The following is a 24383-nucleotide window of genomic DNA, read 5'->3' as shown; positions in this document are numbered from 1 at the left end:
AAGTTGAAAAGGCAGAATAAAAAACCATATATACAGTATTATATTATATACACAATATTTGGTACATGCTGACAAACTTTGAAAAATAAAATAGTTAAGAATTTTCTATTATTTTTATTCCATTTTTTATAATAGAATGAAATAAAAAAACAAACAAACAAGATTAATGTTTATTATATCCAATGGGCCTGACCAGATGAGATAAACCTAATTTTTGATTCTTGATTTCCTAGAATGGGTTTTTATAAATGATCCTGCTATCTAGCTTCTCTGCTAGTAAAATACAAAACAACTAATACTTTGGCTTAAGACAATTCCTTAAAATTCCCCTTATGAACAACCTGTCTCCTTCTTAATTGATACAAAGATAAAGGCAATTCAATAAGCCAAAGGGACACAAAGTCAGAGAACACACAGGAAAAAAAAAAAAAAAATCACATAAATGTTTTGCATTTGAGTTTTTCTTGAATCCTTAGAAGTCTCTGAGAAATGGTCTATAACCAAAAGTTTTTTTAACACAAATCAGTTAACAAACATACCCTTTATTGAGCATCTATAAGCCAAGCACTTTAAAGATAAAAGAGAAAATAATATAATTCCTCCCCTCAAGAGCTTACAATCTAAAAGAAAGAATGGTTACAAAGAATTACAATGAAGTGTGATGAATCCTATAACAGAGGGATGTTTAACAACCATAATAAGCAATGAGTGGTAGAATCAGAAAACTCAGGGAAAGCTTCATAAGGGAGTTGAATCTTAAATGAGCTATATGAAGGAAAGGAAGACTTGAATAGCACATACAAGAAAGTATGAAATTTGAAATAAAGCAAATGTAATTTTCAGTAACTACAGGACAGAGGGAAGGGAAAAGTAATAGGAGATGAAATTAAAGGAGAAGGTGGGAAACAAATCAAAAAGGACCTTATACTTGAGAATCTGACTATTACTGAATTCTATCAAATCTAAATTGCCATCAATTTCAAGAATGCACCATTATTATATGTATCAGAAGGGAGGGGGAAAAAAAGCTTTATGCTTGGATCTTAATATTAAGATGCGCTTAATAGAATGAAAAATTCCTGCATAAAGCTATACCCTCTTTGTAAGATAAAATAATAAACCAGACATGCAAAATGGGATAGTGAAGAACTTTTTATTTCCCAACTTGTTCTTAGGTAGAAGGAGAGAGAAATAAAATCTCCCCCTGAGAAATGAACTCCAAACACATCTGTTGCCTGAATTAAAGTCAACACTGTGGTTCAAAAACAAATAAATGAATGACACAAAGTAAGCAAAAACTTTCAAGTGGTCTCAGGTTGGTAATGTCCCTAAATTCCTGGCAGAAACAATACAAATTCTCTTTAGAAGAATAAGACTTCAATCCTGGACAACGGTTATTCAAGATATAATCACATTTTTTATCTTTGAAAAATAAAAAGTATGCACCTTAGAAATAATGAAAAACAGTCAATCTTGGGGCTGGGATTGTGGCTCAGTGGTAGAGCGCCTGCCTGGCATGTGTGAGGCACTGGGTTCGATCCTCGATACCACATAAAAATAAATAAAAATAAAATAAAGATATTGTGTCCATGTACAACTAAAAATAAAAATTAAAAAAAAAAAAAAACAAAAAACCACAGTTAATGTTAAAATCAGAATCTGGTAGTGTTTTAGAATTACCCAGAAACTTAAAAATACACATCACCAGTGTATACACCCAGGGATTTTCAAAGAGCTAAGTACTTAAGATAGGCATATAGTAGAAACCTAGAATTTCTACTTTAGCTACTCAAGAATTTTTTTTTTTAATCTGACAAGATACCAAGACACTAGCAACTGCACGCACAATCAACTGAACACTCCTCCATAGACAATAAAGAACGGTAGGATTTTAATAAAGAGCATAATTTGCTCAGATTGAAAATTTAGGAAGACCACTCTGGTGTAAGCAGGCTTTGTGGAGAAGATAAATTAGAAGAGAATAAAGAAGGGAGAAAAGGAATAGTAAATCTTAAAGTTAGGAGATTGCTGAAATGGCTTTAAAGCTAGAGATAGTGATCATTTTAGTCATCATTTTAGGAAAACAGAATATTAAGGAGGCAGAATTAAAATTTAAAAAAACTAGATTAAAGTAGAGATACGGAATCTAATTCTGAAAATTTTCAGAAGAGTCAGCCCTAACCCTTGTAAATTATGGTCATGGGGACTTTTAAAAATAAATCTCATTTGAGTACGGTAACCCACTACCTTTTAACTGTTTAATAAAGAGTAAGTTCAATATAAAATCCTATGTTGCATAAACATCAAATGTTCCAAATGCTACTAAAACTCAAAATGATCTCCAAGTTCAAATGTAAGCAGAGGGATTTTAATGTCTAATATTTAACATTTCTAAGAGTAATTGTTTATAACCTAAAAAATTAAAATCTCTGGGCAAAAGAAGACTTTAACTGGTTGTTTAATTTAAATTACAAACAGAAAACAATGAATTAACAAAACTTACGCTGAATATGAATGAACTGTTTGGGCTGTTTAAACTCTCCTTTGTACAAGCGATTGTAATAGTTGACGTTGCTCTCTGCCTCAGGAACGGGAATGACCATGCTCTCTTTTTTCTCTCTAAACACTTGCTGTGCTGAAATAGCTCGCTGTAAATGATGTTCCTGGAAAATGTAAAGTAGGCAACATAAGTTATTTTGATAATACTAATTCAAAACATTTCAACATTTCTATTTAAAAGTTGTTTAATAAGTGCAAGAATCAATTTATAAGTAGTTCCTTCACTCAATTACAGTTTCTTTACTGCAGACCTATAGAAAACACTGCCATCACTCTCTCTTAACACCTGTGGCTTACAATGGTATCATAAACGTTAGACTATTAAAACTGTAATAAGAATTCTTCAAAAATTAAATACATGCGTACTTACAAATTAAGAGTTTAAAATTTCAGTTATCAGAAGATAGATACTTGTTTGCTAAATTAAAGGTACTTTTCACCACTGATGGACTAAGGAAAAATATGTGAGTCACAGGAAATGACTTTGTATTACAGATTTTTAGTATCTTCTATACTTAAACAACACTTGAAACTTTGGTAGCATAAAATTTTTAATAATGCAAAGAAAGGTAAAATTTTGCATGTTCAATAGCTTGTATTGCAATCAAGGCAGAAAACTTTTTTTAACTGAAAGTTCCTATAAAATACATCTGGGTTCTAATCACTTTTCATCACTTGCATAACTTATTGCAATAGTCTCCTAAATGCTTTTGCTACTTCCTCCGTGGCCCCAATATGGCCCATTCCCCATAAAGCAGCTTTATGAAGGTAAATCAGGTAATGTCATTCCCCAAAGAAGTCCCACCATATTCAGTATAAGGGTTAAAAGCTACTCTATGACCTATAATAATCTATATTTCTCTGGCATTTCCTCCCTCTTCTCCCATCCTTTTTCTCTAGTGACACTGCTTCTCCTTGCAGTTTCTGAATGTCCAAATGGACTACTTTAGAAATTCCTTAAAGTCTCATCTATCAGAGATGTCTTCCAGAATTTGGTTATTCAGCACTCCTTTCCTGTTTTATTTTTCCCATGCCAATTTAGCTATATCTGACATATTCAAGATCTCATTCAATGTCCATTTCCTCCTCCCAAGCATTAAGTAACCTCCAGGAGGTTCATGATTTTTGCTTATTTTGTTTACTTTCATATCCCTAGTGCCAAGGATAGTTACAACACATAGAACTTGCCCAATATATATTAAATGAACAAATAAATAAAATCTTTACTGGATTCCTATTATGTATTAGGCCATGCAAAGCACTTTACACATACAGAAACTAAGGAATAAAGATGTTTAGTAACTTAACTTGTTCAAGGTAACACAACCCTATGTGACAAAACAGATATAAACCCAGGTTATCCATATGCAAAGTAAAGATATCAATTCTATCACATATTGATAAAAATTTTGAAGTCCTATAGAGTCTAAGAAATTAAGATACTTTACCTTCATTCAAGTCATTAGGCTATATAAAAAGTTATTATTTTAAAAGGATCAGCATAATGATTCAAAAATGATTCTATCATGGAAGAAGATATAAATAAAATTACAAGGAAGGACCATTATATGCAAAACACCCCACACAGATTATATTTTATAAAGTACATTAAAAGGAAGGTGGGATGATGGAGGAGGATAGGTATCAAATAATGATGACATAAGAATTATATTAATTTCATGATCTTCTACCACTTGCTATTAATAAAGTGAGCAGAGAAGCAAAGGCTACAAAAACAAAAAAGAGAAAGAACAGAAATACAACATGAGTAAGTGGAGGAATCAAGTTTCTTATGCTATAAACAAATGAACAATAAAAGCCAGGACGGCTTACTCCCAAATAATCACCTGTGCTATGATAGTCGACATCTCTTTGGCATTTTGTAAGACTAATTTAAATGTAGAAAAACATGCAAATTCAAGAAGAATATTCTGAAATTTAAACCTAAAAACATAAGTTCTGGAATAGCTAAGTCAATTTTTAAAAGGAAACTTATAAATGTGCAATGTACAAGAGAAGGACTGGCCGCTCATAAATTATAAAATATGCATAAAGGCATAGTAATAAAAAAAATCATAAGACCAAATAGTTTACATTTATGTATACAATGTATATATGTAGCAATAAAAATGTATCAAAAAGTTTAATAGATGTATTTAACTATGTAACAAATACTGTTGGGTAATAAGCACTTTAAAAATCTTTATTTAATTCCACTTTGGGGAATAGGTAGCATTATTTCCATTATGTAGATTAGGAAATGAGGTAGAGAGTGGTTAAGAGACTTGCCCAAGACCACTTGGCTAATAAGTAGCAGAGTTGATATTCTTAATAACCACTAATTATGCTTCCTCTCATATGAATCAAATAACAAAAAAGTTCCCAGACAGATGAGACCCACTATAAAAAGGAGGTTGGGATAAAGACAACACCACATAACTAAAGGGCAACAGCCAAACTGCTTAATATACAAAGAAATACCAAAGGAAATACCTACCCAAATTACATATTAAAATGTGTAAGGTAAAACCATAAACCTAACAAAACAGGAAAATTTGCTTCTGCTACAGGAGCAGAAAGAAAATTCTTTGAATTTCATAAGCATCAACAATAAGGCAAACAAATCTAATGAAAGTATTACATCAATATTAAAATTTTCTGTTAAACAGATACTATAGATGTAGTTAATTTATGACAAAATGGCAGAAGTTATTTTTGATGTCTAAAACCTAAAAGGTTTAATAACTCAGATGTGGGGCTGGGGTTGTAAATGGTAAAGCACTTGCCTTGCATATATGAGGTACTGGATTCAATCCTTAGCACCACATAAAAAATAAAGGTATTGTGTCCATATACAACTATACAAATAAATAAATAACTAGAATGTGTGAGAACCTCCTGCAAATCCACAAGAAAATGACAACAGTCCCAAAAGAAAATTGGACAGAAGATACAAACAGCAATGTACATGTAAGAAAACCCCAAAGGCTAGCAAGCTTCAAGAGGATGCTCAAATTCATTTGTGATTGAAGAAATGCAAATTAAACAGATAATTTATAACTACCAGCATGGCAAAATCCAAAATTAAGATAATGCCAGGTGTTAGCAAGTATGTGAAAATACAAATGCCTGCAGGAATGACTGTGGTAACAGACTTGCTACCACTCTAGAGAGTAGTGGCAATACTTGGTCAAATTAAATCTGCCTTCCCTATGATTTGGCACTTTTGGTCTTGAACACATAACCCTAAGAAAATCTCACACAGTTTTACAAGTAGACCTATACTCTGAAACATTATCTGTTGTAGAGGGCAATTTGGGGTAATGTGGGAATCTATGATTAGGAAAATAAAATGCGGTAGATGCTCACTATGAATACTATACAGCAGTTGATACCAACAGCTCATATGTACATATAATATGGCAGATCTTAAAAAAAATGTTGAGTGAAAATTCTTAAGAAACAGAATCAGTTATAACGTGATTTATATAAATTAAGAATAAATACACATAAAATTACATTAAATTTGCCAAAATAGATACATTAAACATGGGGGGGGGGCAGGAAGATGAAAAGCAGGGAGAGGGATAGAACGGAATAAATAAATGGAGCCAAAGAGGGGCCTTGCAATTTCCTCTAAAATTCAGACTGTGTGTGATTAGTGTCAGAGTTGAAAACAAGATTGGCCATGTATTAGGGGACTCATTATACTGGGATTTTTTTCCTGCTCTTGTGTACTTGACAATTTCCATAATAAAAATTACAATACAGAATAAGAGAAGGGAAGGAGAGGAAGAGAGAGGCCCTAAATAAAGACTAATGATAATGCACCATAGTCTAAGGCATATCAATAATTTAACTTTCTGCAACTGACTTTCCTCCGTAAATAACAAAAGCATCTCTATATGATAACACTATGTACTACAGAATTTTCAAAACATATTCAGCTTTAAACAAAGATGTTTACTCGTGCACTCAATGCATTTTAATAATCACAGATTAATCAATCAGTAAGCAAAAAGAAAGGTAGTGAATACTGGTAGTTAATTTACAAACAGAATGACAAGGTAGAAAGTAATCTAATGAGGTCATTTAATCTCATGTTTTTTCAAATTACAGATCACTACACACTAATAAATCAGTCAGTAATCTTTTAAAACAAAAAAAGAGGTACTAAATGTGAAAAGGATAAATGTTCTACATTTATTTCAATCGTATATAAGAATAATATATTTTTATTGTCAGTCACAATCAAAACTTAAAAGAATTATGATACATTTAAACTACCTATTTAGTAGGTTTTGATAAGGTCTTATGTTCTACAACAAAAATAAATAAATGTAGCCCTCAAAAAGAATTGTAAACTCTGAAATAGTAATACGAACTGCTATTCCTCCTGTCATTCTCCACACTTCCCTAAATAACCATTTCTCTACTTATAGATAATAAAGCCTTCAGATCCATGTTAAAAATGTCACATCTACAGAGAACCCAACTTTCATTAAGTCTTTATAAAACTTCCTTTTATTAGGGAGTTTCATCAGTTCTCTGATCTATATACCTTTCCCATATAAGGATTTTCAGATTGGTAGATTTATATATTTTTTTTGTAATCATGTAATCGATGCTTTCTTTCTCTGCTGCAATATGGGCCATTAACTCTTCTAGAGTTCTAGTTCGTCATACTAGAGTAAAGGAAGGCAGGTTGCCAACCATGCACAGGGCAAAAATCTCATTTTTTGAGTTGGACAAACATGTCTCCTTTTAATTAGTCAAACCTATCAATCTAGCACCATAACTATCTCAAGAATCCTTCTCTAGAATTACAACAAATTTCTTGCTATTCTCTAGCAATAGCATATTTTCTCCTACTTTTGACTCTTGAAATATTGGTCCTCTCCTGACTTTAACTTCTATTTCCTATTGCTGTATTCTGACACATCTTCAATCTGCTTCCAACAATTATTCTTTAACCTCATGGAAAAGTCCAACCTTTCCCATTTCATTATCAAACTCCCTCACCAACCAAAATAAAACTTAAATAGAGACTGGGAATGTATCTCAGTAGGGGAGTGCTTGCCTAGCATCTGTGAGACCTTAGCTTAAATTTCCTAGTACAGTCCCTCCCCTACACCCCCAACAAACCTGGACACACATAATTCCAGAGATATAGGGACTCTGAAAGACTAGCTAGAAAGAGCTTGAATGGACAACTTGTCCTCAAAAGCAGGTCACATTCTACACACACAGAAGAGGGCACCACTATAAGGATACTGTAAACCACCCTACATCTACAAAAATGAAAAGAAGAAAATTTAACTAAATCTATTTAATTATTTAAAAATCAGAAGACAACAATTAGCTCTACCTCTATTGATAAATTCTCAGTCTTAGGGGTGGGGGAGAAAAGAATAATACTTTAAGAAAAATGCTCCAAATTTAAATACTATCACACACCACATAAAGACATTTTGATCTCAACAATGGAGATATAGCATGTAAGACTTTATCACCAAATAACATCATAGCCTTCATCTTGGTTTGTGAGAACACACTCTACAATGTTCACATACAAAATCTCCAAATAGTGTACTTCTCAGAAGATCTTAGGATTAAACGGTGCATGACTATATAGTGTAAAGAAGCATATGGGGAAAAGTCACTTTGAATCAGAAATTTAAAAATAAGATCAGAGAAAGAAGCAAAGAACAAAAGGAAATGTGAAGAGTTGACTTTGAACTCAACAAAGAAAAAGAAAAAATTATCTCAGAGATTAAGGATAAAATTATTACAAGCCCAATGACACATATCCTTAAAAACAAAAACCCATATGTGTTCTGCATAAGACTGGTGAAATACCAAGAGAATGAAAGTAAGGTAAAGACAGAAATAAAATGGGGTAAGAAAGATGGTTGGGAGAATGTAAATTGCACAAGGAAGAAATGACATTCACATAATTGGCATCTTTAAAGAACGAAACAATGCAAGAGAACTAGTATTTAGAATCACATTCCAAGAAAACCTTAGAGAAAACAATTATGAAATTACCAACCAAAAATGATACAAAGAAGCAATATGGACAAATAATAGGCCCCAGACCTTGTTTTCCCAAAGACACACTGACTTCATGACACATAGTCCTAAAAGTCTTAAATCCAAAAACCAGCTCAGAAGTTATAGTACCATAGGCAAGCTCAAAGTCAAGAATAGCTATGTTGAGGGGCTGGAGTTCCGGCTCAGTAGTAGAGCACTTGCCTAGCATGCGTGAGGCATTGGGTTCAATTCTCAGCACCACATATAAATAAATGAATAAAATAAAGGTGTATCAACATCTAAAAAATATATTTTAAAAAATAGCTAGGTTGAAATGGTTTCTGCAAGAAAAGCCATTTCAATCATGACAGCCCTTCCTTCAAGTTAGCACAGATGAGTATGAATTAGAAGAAAAAGCCCAGCTCACAGATTCTCTCTTGAGAAAGGTAAACAGAACACCTGTCCAACATTCAGCACCAGAGAGCCTGTGCCACTGCAAAAAGCAGCTAGCACAACTTGGTGCAATCAGGAGGAAGAACTCAGTTCACAAGTTCTCCCTCAAAAGAGTTCAGCAGCTTGTTGTGACAGAGAATCAGCAGTAGTGCAGACAAACATCAGAGTGCAACAGATTACCAGCAACTTTAAGAGACCTAATTGAGAAGTTATACACATAAGCCAAAGAAGATGCATCTCCAGACAAGGTCTGAGAGGCCTTCATAATCTACAGCTGGGCTGATTTGTCAAGGTTTTCCCTCATACAATATTGGTTTTTAAAGGTTAGGAGAGGTGGCTGTTTTTTCAAATGTATAAATCAGAGCAATAAATAAATAAATAAATAAATAAATAAATAAATAACAAGGCACACAAATAAGTCAGAAAAGATGCCCAATAACTGAAGAAAATAAATATATTTTTAAAAAAGGCCTGAAGAAACAAATTTATGAATTACCAAAAAGAATTCAAAATAACTCTTAAATATCAATGTACTACAAGAGAACATCAAGACAAGTAAAAGACAAGTAAATAAAATCAGCAAAGTGATGCATGTACAAAATGACAATATCAACAGAGATTAAAAATTATTTAAAAAAAAAACAAAACTGCAGTTAAAGAAAAAAATAACTGAGTTGGAAACTTCACTAGAAGGGTTCAATAGCAGACTTGATCAAACTTAACAAAATATCAGTGGTCACAGATAACAAAAACAAAAAAGAATGAAGATATTTGAATGCAAAGGACTTACGGAACACTATCAAGTGGACCAATGCACATGAATGGGAGTTTAGGGAGGAGGAGGGAGAGGGAAAGGAGTCAAGACCTTATGTGAAGACATAATGGCCAAAAAACTTCCCAAATCTGATGAAGGAAATGAACACCAAATTAAAGAAGTTCAAAGTACCACAAGTAGGACAACCCAAAGACATCCACACTGAGATACGTTATAATCGAACTGTCCAAAGTCAGAGAGAAGGGCTGGGGTTATGGCTCAGTGGTAGAGCACTTGTTTCAAGTGTGTGAGGTACTGGGTTCAATTCTCAGCACATATAAATATATGAATAAAATAAAAATAAAAGTTTTTTGTTTTTATGAATAAAAACTTTTATGAGTAAAAGTTTTTTATGAATAAAAGTTGTCCATCAACAACTAAAAAACAAAAAAAAAAATTTTAAAGGGTCCTAAGAAAATTACTTATGGGATCTACAATAAGATTAACAGGGGAAGCTGGGCACCTATAATCCCAATGGCTTGGAAGGCTGAGGCAAGAGGATCGAGGGTTCAAAGACAGTCTCAGCAACTTAGAGAGGCTCTAAGCAACTTGGCAAGACGCTGTCTCAAAATAAAAACAAAAAAGGGCTGGGAATGTGGCTCAGTGGTGAAGCACCTCTGCATTAAACCTTCAGTAAAAGGGGGAGAAAAAGATTTAATAGTGGATATTTCAGCAGAAATACCAGAGACCAAAAGACAGATAATACATCCAAGGCACTGACAGAAAAAAATGCCAAACTAGAATAAAATATCCAGTAAACTACCCTTCAAAAATGGGCAAATAAAGACCTTCTCTGATAAAGAGTTTGTCACTATTAGAGCTGTTTACCAAAAATGTTAAAGGAGTACTTCAAGTCGAAACAAAAAGTATTCAAAAATATGAAGCCGACATACAGAATTCTGTAATACTATAATGGTGGCATGCACATCACTTTTAATTTTGCTGTGCAATTTAAAAGACAAAATTATAAAATGTAACTGTAATTATAAAACTATGGCAATGCGTACTTTTTCTTTTTTTAAAAGAAGCAATATGTGCATCCAAAACATAAAATAATGGTGGGGAGAGGTGTTATATAGTTTTTCTATATGACTAAAAGTAAGTCATCCATTTTCAGACTATTAAAACTCTAAGAGAGTTTTATGTAATCCCCATAGTATTCACAAACAAAAATATCTCAAAGATGCAGAAAAGAAAATTAGAACAGAATAAAAATGTCACTAAAAAGAAAAATCAATGAAAACACAAAAGGAGGCACAGGGATAAAACAACAAAATATGTAGAAAATAACTAACAAAATGACAATACTAAATCTTTCCCTATCAATAATTACTTGAAATGTACATGGAGTAAACTTCCTAATCAAAAGAGTAAATGAATGGATTTAAAAAAATTCACACTACATGCTGTCTATAAAAATTCACTTTAGATATAAGAACATACAAAGGAGGAAAGTAAAAAGGATGTAAGAGTAATTCCACGCAAATAGTAACCAAAAGAAAACAGGGAAGGCCAAACTTTTATCAGACAAAATAGACTTTCATCAAAAGAGTAAAGAAAGACATTACAAGTAAATTCACCATCAAAATGACAATTATAAATATGTTTGAACAATAGCAGAATACACAATTATATGAAGCAAATATGGAGAGAACTGAAGAGGAGACCTACATACATAAGTAAAAGATCTCAATACCCCAGGATACATAATGACCAATCAGACAGAACATCACTAAGAAGACAAGGAACTTGAATAACACTGTAGACCAACTGGACCTGAGATACATACAGAACTCTTCAACAAATGACAGCAGAATAATATTTTCTTCCCAACTACACGTGGAACATTCTCTAGAACAGATTACATATTAAGACACAAGATAAGTCAACAAATTTAAGAAGACCAAAGTCATACTATGTATCTAAAATGAATAATGGAATAAAATTAGAAATCAATAAAAGAAAACTGGAAAATTCACAAATATGTGAAAATTAAACAACATACTCTTAAAACAACCAATGGGTTAAAGAAGAAGAGCAAGGAAAACTATAAAATATCTTGAGACAAATGAAAATGAAAACAAAACACACCAAAATTTATGAATACAAGAAATATATAATACAAAGAGGAAAGTTTACAGTGGTAAATACCTACATAAAAAGGGAATCTCAAGTCAACAACCTAACTACACATGTCAAGGAGCTAGAAAAACACCAAACCAAACCCGAAGACAGAACACCAAGAGTTGTGTTATTTTTGAAGATCAATGAAACTGACAAACTCTAGCAAGATTGTTTAAAAAAAAAAGATCAGAAAAGAAAGAAGAGACATTATCAATGAAATCATGATATAAAAAGGACAAAAGACTACCATGGATTATACACCAACAAATTAAGGTAACTAGAAGTGGGCAAATTTCAAGAAACAATTGAACAAAACTGAATCATGAAGAAATTTTAAAAAACGAACAGAATTTTAACTAGTAAGGGAATTATACCAATAACCAAAACTTCCCAAGACAGTCCAGGACTACATGACTTCAATGGAATATTGTACCCAACGTTGAAAGAATAAACAACCATCCTTCTCAAATACTTGCAAAACATTGAAGGAATACTTTCAACCTTATTTTATGAGGCCAATCTTACATCAAAACCAGAATGAGATACTATAAGAAAACTATAGACCAATATCCCTGGTAACAGTGACACAAAAATTCTCAAGAAAATATCCAAAACAAAATTCAACAACACATTAAAAAGACACAAGGTTGGTTCAACATATGAAAATCAATCACTGTAATATACCAGAATGAAAGACAAAAATCACAATAATTTCAACTGATAGAGATAAAGCAACTGACAAGTTTACATTGCAGCATTGTTCATTATTAGCCCAGAAGTGGAAGCACCCCAAAATTCCTGAATGGATTTTTCAAATGTGGTATTTACAGACAATGGAATATTATTAAGCCCTAAAAATGAAGAATAATTGTCATATACCACAACACTATGAAATGGGTGAATCTTCAGGGCATTATGTAACTAAGTCAGCCATAAAACAAAAATATTGCATGGTTCCATTTATGAGGCAACCGAAGTAAATTTACAGGAACATAAAGTAGATCGGTGGTTGCTAGGAGCTGGGGTAGGGTACGACATGCAGTTGTTCTTCATTGGGTTGAGTTTCAGTCTTATAAGATGAAAAAGTTCTAGGCATTGTTAGCCTAACAATGTTATACAGTTAATATTTCTATACTATATACTTTAAAAGGTTATGATGGTAAATTTTGTTATATATTTTAAACAAACACATATTCTCCCCTTCTCTCTTTCTTTCTCTCTCTTTCTCTCTCTCTCTCTCACACACACACACACACACACACACACACACAGAGTTCACTAGATATCTGGCAAAATTACCAAGAATTGATTCTAGGACATATCTAGATAAAACTATGTCAAAAATAATGTAACTTGTAAGTCCTGATGACCTATACTTCAAAACAATTACAAAGCAAAAAACTATCAATGAAGCAGCACTTCCAGGAACTTCAAAGAGAGCAATATGCCCAGGACTCAATCTCTAGTACCAAAAAGAAACAAAGGGAAAAAAAAAAAAAAAAAAAAAAAACCTAATGAAAGAGAAAACTAAAGGCAAATAATAATAATGATAAACACAAATATAATAAAAGTTAAAACCTTCCCAAATAATGACTAAAGAGTAACATATAAAACAATCAGTAAATGACATAATATACAATATAAACTATGAAAGCTGATTGCAAATATATTCAATCACATTGATAAATGTGAATGGACTTAACTCACTTACTTTAAAAAGAAAAATGTTCAAGGCTTAGAATTCAAGACTCAACAATATGCAGCATGTAAGAAATACACCCCACCCTACAAAAATGATCCAGAGATGAGGAAAATAATGAATAAAAGTTTACTGGGTAAGTGAAAACAGTAAGAAGTACAAGCAGATACTAATAACGAACAAGTAGAATACAAAAAAGCATTAAACAAAAAAAGAACACTTTTAAATGCTAATAGCCACAATCCATATGAAGTAACATAACACCATTTTATGAGCAAAGGCTAATGTATATGCAAGGACCAAAATAGGTAAAGGCATACCAATAAGAGGAAAATTTAATATACCACTTTAAGCATAAAACAAATCAGATGAACAAAAAAAAGAGACCTAAGCAACATAATTGATATGGCATTTCTGACAGCTACATATCAAACTTCACACTCAATGTCCCTTTTGTTAGAGTTTAAGTATGAGATGTCCCCTGGAAAACTCACAAGACAGCAGGAATGTCCAAAGGTGAACCAATTAGATTATGATGACTATAACCTATCAGTGGATTAATTCATCTGATGGCTTAATAACCTGAATGGGTTACTGGGGCGTAACTGTGTGGGGGCATGACCTTGAGGATTATGTTTTATCACTGGTTCTTCACTCAGTTTCCTGGCTACTGTGTGCTGAATAGTTTTCCTCCTCCATGCCTTCTGCCATGATGTTCTGCCTCACCTTAGGTCCAGAGCAATGGAATCTGCTGACCATGAATTGAACCTCTGAAACCATGAGTCAAAATAAACCTCCTTCTTTATGTTGTTCTTGTCAGGAACTTTAGTCATAGCAACAAAAAACTAACAATCTGTCCTTCTCAAGTACTCATGGGACATTCATAAAAACTGTTCACATATTATTTAGGAATTAGAATAATACTGAGAATCAAGTAGAAAGATACAAATGAAAATTTTCTAAGGTCACAGTACCCCTGGGAGAGTTCTAAAGATGCTCAAAAAAAAAAAAAAAAAAAAAAAAAAAAAATTAAAATGAACAGAAATACTGGGAGAAATCAACATGAAATATAAAGAGAAATGACAAACTCTACATTTTAGAAATCAATATTCATGTAACCATAATGAAAGCTTATATGTCAACCAGAATACTAATGTATACTTAAAAGGATTTTTTATTATATAATAAAAAAGGGTTCAGAATGGTCTACCGTACAATGTAAGGATAAATGTTCATTATTTTTATTAAGAAGGTAATCAAAATAGTAAAATTGTAAGAAAAAAAAGACTACACAAATTTAGAAATTTTCAGTATCAAAAGCAAACATTCTTTTAATACCCATTCGTAATAAATTCCCAGAAAGACAGAGCTTCCTGAACTTGATAAAGAATAACAACTGTGGAAAACCTACAGCTACTATCATAGTGGTCAAAGAGAGAATACTTTCCTCCTAAAATCAAGAACAAACCAAAAATGTCTGCTCTTGTCATTTCTAATCACAATTTTACTTGATGTTCTAACCACTGTAGTAATTAAACTAAAAAGAAATGAAGGCATGAAGATTTAAAAAGTAGTAGTAAAACTATCTTTTGCAAGTGACATGATCATGTATGGTGTAATTCCTAAGGAATCTCAACAGAGCTATTTAAAGCTAAAGTGAATTGAACAAGATGGGAGACCAATTTTCAAAATTCAGTTTTATTTCTATATTTCTATTTCTAGCAACTAGAAAATGAAAAAGCAGTATTATTCAAAACAGCATCAAAAACCACTAAAAACTTAGGGATAGGTTTCAGAAAATACACATCAAAACCTGTACAGAGTTACATAAATGGAGAAAAACAACATATTCATGGATTAGTTAATACAGTGTATTACTGGCATAAAGATAAACATAAAAGGGCAATGGAAAAGTAGCCTAAAAATAAATTCACACACCAGGCAATGAATTTTAGACCAAGGTGCTAATTAACAAAGAGAAGGATGGTGTTTTCAACAAATGGTTCCAGAACAACAGGTTTTGAGTTTGGAGAAAAGTAAGCCTAAACTCCTGCCTCATACACAAAAAGTAACTCCAAACAGATCACAGATATAAATGTTTAAACTAAGTTCATAAAACATCTTTAAGAAAATATAGGACCAAGTTTTAGTTTTAGTTTTTTGGCAATAAAAGCACTAATAAATTAAAATGTATTAAAATTTGTGCTTTTCAAAATACCCTGTAGAAGAAAATGAAAAGATAAAATAGACTGAGAAGAAATATTCACAATAGCTATATGAGAGGTGTTATATGCAGAATTTTTTTAAAATTATTCTAACTCAATAAAAAGAGAACACACCATTTTTTTTTTAGAAAGCAGGCCAATGATTTGAACAGACACTTCAAAAAAGAAGATACAAGATTAACAAGCACAGAAAAAAGGCATAACACCTTTATTACAAAGAAAAGCAAAATAAAACCACAAAACATTTTTACAACAAACCCATGATAATGATTAAATTTAAAAACAGGTAACACCAACTGATGGCATGTCAAATGATATGACCACTATGGAAAATTCAAGCAATTTCTTATAAAATAAATATACACATATTAGCCAGTGATCCTACTATACTAAGTGTTTACCACAGAGAAGTAAAATACATGCCCACAAACTGGTGTATGAATGTTAATTGCAATTTTACTCAACAGACCCAAACCTAAACAATCTATAAGTAAAGACATATATCAACAAAGTGTAATTCACTCAATGGACTCCTACTCAGCAAAAAGGGTGTGGCTGGAAGACAAACTACTGATACATACAAAATGGATGAATTTCAGAGTAGGTTGAGCAACAACCAGACACATGGTTACGTACTATATGGTTCTATTTATATGAAGATTTAGGACACACAAAACTAATCAATAGTGATTAAAATCAGATCAGTGATTGCCTGAAATGGAGGTCAAATTTACCACTGCAAAAGTGCTGAAGGGAACATCTGTAGGAAAGAAAGTGTTCTATACCTTGACTGGTATGACCAATTAATTACAGTGGTGTATTTATTACTAAAACACAGATCTGTACAAAATAAGTACATTTATTGTATGTAAATTATACTTCTAAAAGGTTTATTGTAAGATCTAGAAAAAATAATCTGATAAAAAACATAAGCAAACATGTCAGTTAGGTGATATTATAAAGATGGTGAAATTGTGATGAATGAAACAGACACTTTCAAGAATCAACAGTAGTGAGCCTGTTAAAGAGTAAACTGGTATGTTCTGGAGAATATTTTGGTAAGAATATTTCTACCCTTTACAAACTTTCTAACAGTTAACTTCTTATTTATGCAAATATTATAACTGAAAATAACCTATCTCCAATACGGAAGGAATTATAATTGAGTATATCCACAAGATGAACCTGAACACTGCCATTTAACACTTCTTGAAAAGTAGTTTAATGACCTTCGAAAATGCTTATATATTAATTAGAAAAATTAGGAAACAAATCACTTATCCCAGATAATCTCTAATATAGTAAAGGGAATGATAGCTGATAGCAATCATATACGGACAGTTAAAAAAAGAAAAAAAGCTAGAAGGAATCATGGCAAACTTTAGGTAGTGAAATCACTGGTGGTTTCTATTGTTTCCTCTATGTGTTTCAATATTTTCTATAATTTACTTAAAGTGTATTACAAAAAGCGATTAGCACCAAACTTTAAAACCAGTTAACTTGATCTAATGGTTCCATTTAGAATCAAGGAAAGGAAGAGATAGATAAAGGGGGAAATAAAACAAAACAAAACAAACAGGATAAGTTCTTTCTTAATCTGATTAAACCTGCAATTCTTCTAATGAACTTTCTAAATCTGATTCTCAGGCCAGAAGTATACTACAATCACTGGCAAAGGTAAAATATGGACTACATGGGAAGAAAAATGGCAGCAGCAACTATTAAAAGGCTTTAGTGGCTGACTTAAGCTCCAACCAAGATGAAGTACACATAACAGAATAGAATTCAGTCATAAAAAGGGTTGAAGAGTTGAAGTACTGATCAAAGTTACAGCATGGATGAACCTGGGATGAATCTTGAAAACAGTACGCTAAGTGAATAAATCAGACACAAAAGCCCACATATTGTGATGTTCCATTTATATGAAAATGTCCAGAAGAGACAAATCCATAGAAAGCATATTAGTGATTACTAGGGACCACTGAGGCCTTGAAGAAGGGTAAGAATTTAGAGGGGTTTTTGGAAGGTGGAAATATTTTGGAAAAAGATTGGTGATGGTTGGGCAACACCATGAATATATTAAAAACCACTGAATTGTGCATTTTTTAAATGGTGACGTTCATGTTACATGAATTTAATTTCGCTTTAAAAACTGGGGGAAAAAAGATGAAGTAACAGGGACCCAATCCACCTTTACTTGCACATACGCACACGCACACGTGTGCAATTGAAAAAAGAGATGAAACAATGGTTTTAAAGATAGTGGGCATCAGGCAGTAAAGGACAAAGAATCTTTGAGAAAAGGAAAACAGAGACAAGTCCTACTCAGTTTACTACCTTGAAAGTTTCCAGACTATGGAGCAGAGTGAACTGAGGCAAAAGACTCCACATGTTCAGATATAAATGACAGTACAGGAAGACCAATGTAACTAAAGTTCACAGATAGGACAGAATACCAAAGAAGAAAGAACTTTACAGATCAAGAACACAGGAGATCTAAAGAGGGTTGCCTTGAATTTTCAGCAGTGTGAAGAAACTCCCTAAAGCTGAAGAAACATTCGATTAGAGGAAACAGTGCCTTGCAGCACCTATTCCCAACAAGACTAGAAAAAAACAAAATCCAAAGGACACGGGATATAGTCAAAATCTTGACTCGGTATTGGAGAATAATTTGTCCAGGAATGATCACTACTTCAGAATTCCTAACAAATTAAAAAATCAAAATCTGAAGCTATTTGACTGTTTATAAGGAACTTAACTGCAGCCCAGAACAAAGCTCCAGGACATTTATACTCATCGCTAAACAAAAGTAAAGTTCAACAAAGAGAAGACAGAATCTTATGACAAAGAATCTTTATTTTGTCATAAAATAATACAGAAAAACTGGGGAAGGAATATAAAGAATAGAATAGTAAGATGTTAAGAGTTAAACATAATATCAACAATCTTATTAACTGTAAATGGCCTAAACATACAATTTAGAGGCAAAGATTGTCAAACTGGATTAAAGATACAAGACCCAAATATAAGCTCCTATAAGAAATACAGTTTAAATAATAAATGCCAGAGGTGCTGTGGAGAAAAAGAAAACACTTTTACACTGTTGGTAGGATGTTAAATTAGTAAAACCACTTGGAAATCAGTATGGAGGTTCCTCAAAAGACTAGGTTGGAAACACCATATGACCCTGACCCAGTTATACTACTCCTCCAGTATTTAGCCTAAAGAATTAAAGTCATCATACTACAGTGATACATGCATACTCATGTTTACAGCAGCACAATTCACCAAGTCAAACTGTAGAACGAGCCTAGATGTCCATCAATAGATAAAAGGGTTTTTAAAAATGTGGTGTACATAAATGGAGTTTATTCAGCCATAAAGAAAAATGAACTTATGTCATCTGCAGGAAAATGGATAGAACTTGAGACCATTATGTTAAGCAAAAAAAAAAAGCCAAACTCAGAAAGTCAAGGGTTCTGTTTTCTCTCTTATGTGGAAGCTAGAGAAAAACAGGAAAAGAAAGGTATAAGGGAATCTCATGAAAATCAAAGGGAGATCAGTAGAAGAAAGGGACAAGGGGGTGGGAAAAGTGGATGAAAGGGTAAAGTGCTGGGGAGTTATACTGGCAAATTATATTATTATATGTGTGTATGTATATGCAACAATATTCCATCATTATGTAAAACTAATGTACCAATAAAAAATAGAAAATATAATTAAATATAAAAACATAAGTAAAAGAAAAATATATCATGTTAATAACACTATTCAAAAGAGAGAAATAGAATAACAAGAGTTAACAGTGACCATATTAACATCAAACATAGATTTCAGGGCAAAGATTATCACCAGGGATAAAAACAAAAAAAGTGTATTTTATAATACTTAAAGGGGTGAATTAATCAAGAGGACATAACAATCCAAAACATTTATGCACCTAATAAAAAGAACTCTCAAAATACATGAAGCAAAAAACTTTAAGTTAAAGAAAGATAATCAAAAGATAGCCAAAGGTTTTAATGCTATACTTTCAATACTCAATAAATAGAATAAGTAGACAGAAAATACACAATATTGTACTTTAACACTATCAATTAATTTGACCTAACTTTTATAGAATGTCCCCTAACCAAAGGCAACATATTTCATGTGCACACAGAGCACTACCAAGACAGAATTTTGAACCATACTACAAATTTAAATAAGGACTTACAAAGCTTAAGTCATATAAAATGTATGCTCTCAGACACCATGGAATTAAATTAGAAATTGATACCAGATATCTGTAAAAAAATCACTAAATACTTGTAAACCATATAACTCACTTTGACCTATGAATCAAAGAAAAAGATCAAAAGGGAAATTGACAACTATTGAATAAAAATGAAAAAAAAAAATTTAAAAAAACAGGTTCTAAATTACCAACAAAGCAGCACTTTGAAGGAAATTTACAACACTACATACCTATATCAAAATAAAAAAAAAAAAAAATCTCAAATCAGTGACCTTAGAATCTACCTTAAGAAATCAGAAAAAAAGGGCCTGGAATTGTGGCTCAGTGGTAGAGTACTTGCCTGGCATGTGTCAGGCCCTGGATTCAATACTCCGCACCACATATAAATAAATAAAAGATCCACTGACCAAAAAAAAAAAAAAAATCAGAAAAACAACAAAATAGACCCAAAGTAAGCAGAGGAAAGGAAATGGTCAAGATCAGCGTGGAAATCAATGAAATAGAAAGCAAAATCAACAGGGGGGAAAAAAAAAACCTGTTTAAGAAAATTCATAGGAGATCCAAGATGGCAGACTAGAGGGTGCTGCATTCCTTGTTGCTCAGTAATTCTGGTTTCAAGCAGAGGAAATCTGTTTCTCCATGAGGCAGTCTGTGCTACTCAGGGATCCCCTACTGTTTACCCCATTTGTCCACCTGGATCACCTGCAGTCTGCCAGCATATCGACTAATATTCTAGTGTAGATCGCTCACTGACTACGGCCTATCATCCAACATTTGCCTGTTTGTCTGCCTCTTGCCTGTCCATCCCCATTGAACGCCTTTCACCTACCCATCACCCACCACCAGGGGTCTACCTGCTGATCATCAACAGGTAGCCTGCAGACCGCCCGCAGATCACCAACAGGTCGTCAGCTGCCTGCTGTTGCCTGGAAGTCCACTGTCACAGTACCCACAGGATTGGTTACATGTGGCTGCTGCCATTTTTGGACAACAGTCAGGACCTGCAGGACCCCTCAGTCTAACCAGATGGCACCCCGTCTCCAGGACCCCTGGCTTGAACGACCGCACCCCACACAACTTGGCACCCACACCCCGTGCTGCAGCTCCCCATTTGCCAAGTTTGGAAGGCAGTGGAACCAGCTTGGATTATCCTGGAAATGGAAGCTGCCATTTTTAGGTGGGGCAAATTCCATTATGAGATGTCTGCTGGAGACTGGAAGCTCATTTTTCAGGTACCTCACATGCATCAGGCTACTGAAGACCGAGAGGTTTGAATACTATATGACTGTTATAGTGTAGATTTTTTTTTCTCCTCTTTGAAAATGTCTTTTTTATTTTTTTCTCACTCTCTAGTTTACTTTTGTTTACCAGTTTCCTCAGAGTATCTTTCTCCCCTTCTTCATGCTAACAACCAACTTCTTTTGATTCCGCTTTCATACTTCTGACGATCTACTACTTCTATATACTCTTTTCTTATCGCATTAAGTTACATTCTACATCCCTCCCATCCTCTTTGTCCACCATTAGAAATTACAGATCTCATTGCAAATATATTTGTTATACTGAAGTTAATAATTGGACTCATTCTGTTTATTATGACAATATTGCTAATGTCTTCATAGGGGCTATTTGGTTTAGGGATGCATATTGTCTGTACTGGGTGCTGCTAAAATTGATCTCCACCTTAAAGAAGAGGTTTTGGAAACCTACAGGGTCACTATAAGCCTACTGGGGGGAGGGGGGGACTGCAACACCCCAGATCTGCACTGCTAGAGGGGAAGATACATGAACAACATGAAAAAAACAAGGGAAGAAAGTGTTCCAAGCAAACGAAGAATCTACATTAACAGAATCCAATGACAGCAGGGTGGAAGAAATGTCAGAAAAGGAGTTCAGAATATACTTAATTAAAATGATTCACCAAGCAAAGGCAGGCAATGAACAATCACTCCAATAAACAGTTGAAAAAACAACTGCAGGAAGCTAAAGATCATTTCAACAAAGAGATAGAGATCTTGAAAAAAAAAAATCAGAAATCTTTGAAATGAAGGAAACAATAAACCAAATAAAAAGCTCAATGGAAAGCATCACCAACTGTCTAGATCACTTGGAAGACAGAACCTGAGACAATGAAGACAAAATATTTAATCTTGAAAATAAAGTTGACCACACAGAGAAGATGGTAAATCATGAATGGAATCTCCAAGAACTATGGGATATCATGAAAAAGCCAAATTTAAGAATTATTGAGATTGAAGAAGGCACAGAGATACAAACCAAAGGAATGAACAACCTATTCAATTAAATAATATCAGAAAATTTCCCAAACTGAAGAATGAAATGAAAAATCAACTATAAGAGGCTTACAGAATACCAAACGCACAAAATTACAACAGATCCACACCAAGGCACATTATGATGAAAATGCTTAACATACGAAATAAAGATACAATTTTAAAGGCTGTGAGAGAAAAGCATGGGATTAGATATAGGAGGAAACCAATACGGATATCAGCAGATTTCTCTGCCCGAACTCTAAGAGCTAGAAGGGCCTGGAACGACATATTTCAAGCTCTGAAAGAACATGGCTGCCAACCAAGAATCGTATACCCAGCAAAACGAACCTTCGGATTTGAAGACGAAATAAAATCCTTCCATGATAAACAAAAGTTAAAAGAATTTACAAATAGAAAGCCTGAGCTACAGATCATTCTCAGCCAAATATTCCATGAGGAGGAAATGAAAAACAACAATGTAGGTCAGCAAAGGGAGGAACTACCCTAAAGGAAAAGCCAATCAAAGGAGAAACCAAGTCAAGTTAAAAACCAAAAATAAGCCAAAATGACTGGGAATACAAATCACATCTCAATATTAACCCTGAATGTTAATGGTCTAAACTCGTCAATCAAAATACACAGACTGGCAGATTGGATTAAAAAGAAAGACCCAACAATATGCCGCCTTCAAGAGACTCATCTCATAGAAAAAGACATCCACAGACTAAATGTGAAAGGACGGGAAAAAACATACAAGGACTCAGTAAAAAAGCGGGGGTTTCTATCCTTATATCACATAAAGTGGACTTTAAGCCAAAGTTAGTTGGAAGCGATAAAGAAGGACATTTCATACTGCTTAAGGGAAGCATAAATCAGGAAGACATAAGGATCATAAATATTTATGCCCCAAACAATGGCACATCCATGTACATCAAAACAATCCTTCTCAATTCCAGGAATCAAATAGACCACAACACAATAATTCTGGGTGAATTTAACACACGGCTGTTAGAATGCATGAGAAAATGCTTTCCCCTCCAGAGTCCTATCAACAGAGTATGTTAGCTAACTTTGGATTTTTGCCAATGGAAAGAGAAAAAACAGTCTTTCATCCAGTTTTAATTTACATTTCTCTTTTTTAATGAGTGAAGTTAATTATCTTGTTTATTAATAGCAAATTTTATTTCCTTTTTCTATTTTGAAAGGGTTATGATTTTGTCAAGTTACATGTTAGGAAGGATAGCTCTTTGTGATGAGAGCTGTAAATATCTCCCTTACTTGTCTTTTTTTAAAGTTTGTTTGTGATGCTTCTTTCAATAAAATAAATTGATTTTTACATAACAAAAAGTACCAGTGAAATAATTTATGACTTGGGGAGTTTGAGTCATGAAAGGTTAGATAGTTCTTGCTAACTACAGATTTGTAAAGAAAAAAATTTCAAGTATTCTTCTTATTATTTAATGGTTATGTTACTTTAAAAATATCTTTGGTACATATGGAATTTATCATGGTATATGAGGTAAAGCAGGGATACCACTTTAATTATTCCTATAACATTTACTGACTACTACTTTTTCCCAGTGATTTGAGATGATGTCATCATTATACATTCAATTTCTATATGTATGTCAGTGTACTTACTTCTGGGCATTCTGTTGTGCTAATGACCAGTGTAATACCCCTTAAATTATTTAGGCTTTTAAAAATGCCCTAATGTTTTAGAGCTGGTCCCACTTCTATGTTTGTTTGTTTTCACTAAATTCAGCATCAGGTGATACAGCTTGAAACTGTTAAGTTTTCATTGAGATTTTGTTAAATTTGCAAATTAGTTTACACAATAATGTCATTCTATTTGTAGAAAGGCTTTTTTTTTTGCCGTCGGTGATATTTTAATTTTTATTTTTAATAGGTCTCATCATTTTTATTGACAAACATATTAATATATTTTTTGTTACTGTTATAT

The 24383-nt window shown here is 33.1% G+C and overlaps 1 protein-coding gene across 2 annotated transcripts in view; it reads right to left on the bottom strand.

Moving 5' to 3' along the window:
• EPC2 (enhancer of polycomb homolog 2) overlaps positions 1-24383 on the bottom strand; it is a 133711-nt gene that overhangs the window by 85795 nt on the left and 23533 nt on the right. For both annotated transcript variants that reach the window (XM_079132472.1, XM_079132471.1), the window contains exon 2: positions 2504-2663. In XM_079132472.1, coding sequence (XP_078988598.1) covers positions 2504-2663 — 160 coding nt within the window. The remainder of the gene's footprint in view (positions 1-2503; positions 2664-24383) is intronic.

This window comes from Sciurus vulgaris, assembly GCF_902686455.1.
Source record: "Sciurus vulgaris genome assembly, chromosome: 3".
NCBI lineage: Eukaryota > Metazoa > Chordata > Mammalia > Rodentia > Sciuridae > Sciurus > Sciurus vulgaris.
Note: the sequence above shows the minus strand (reverse complement) of the source record. Positions and strands in the feature narration are given on the sequence as shown.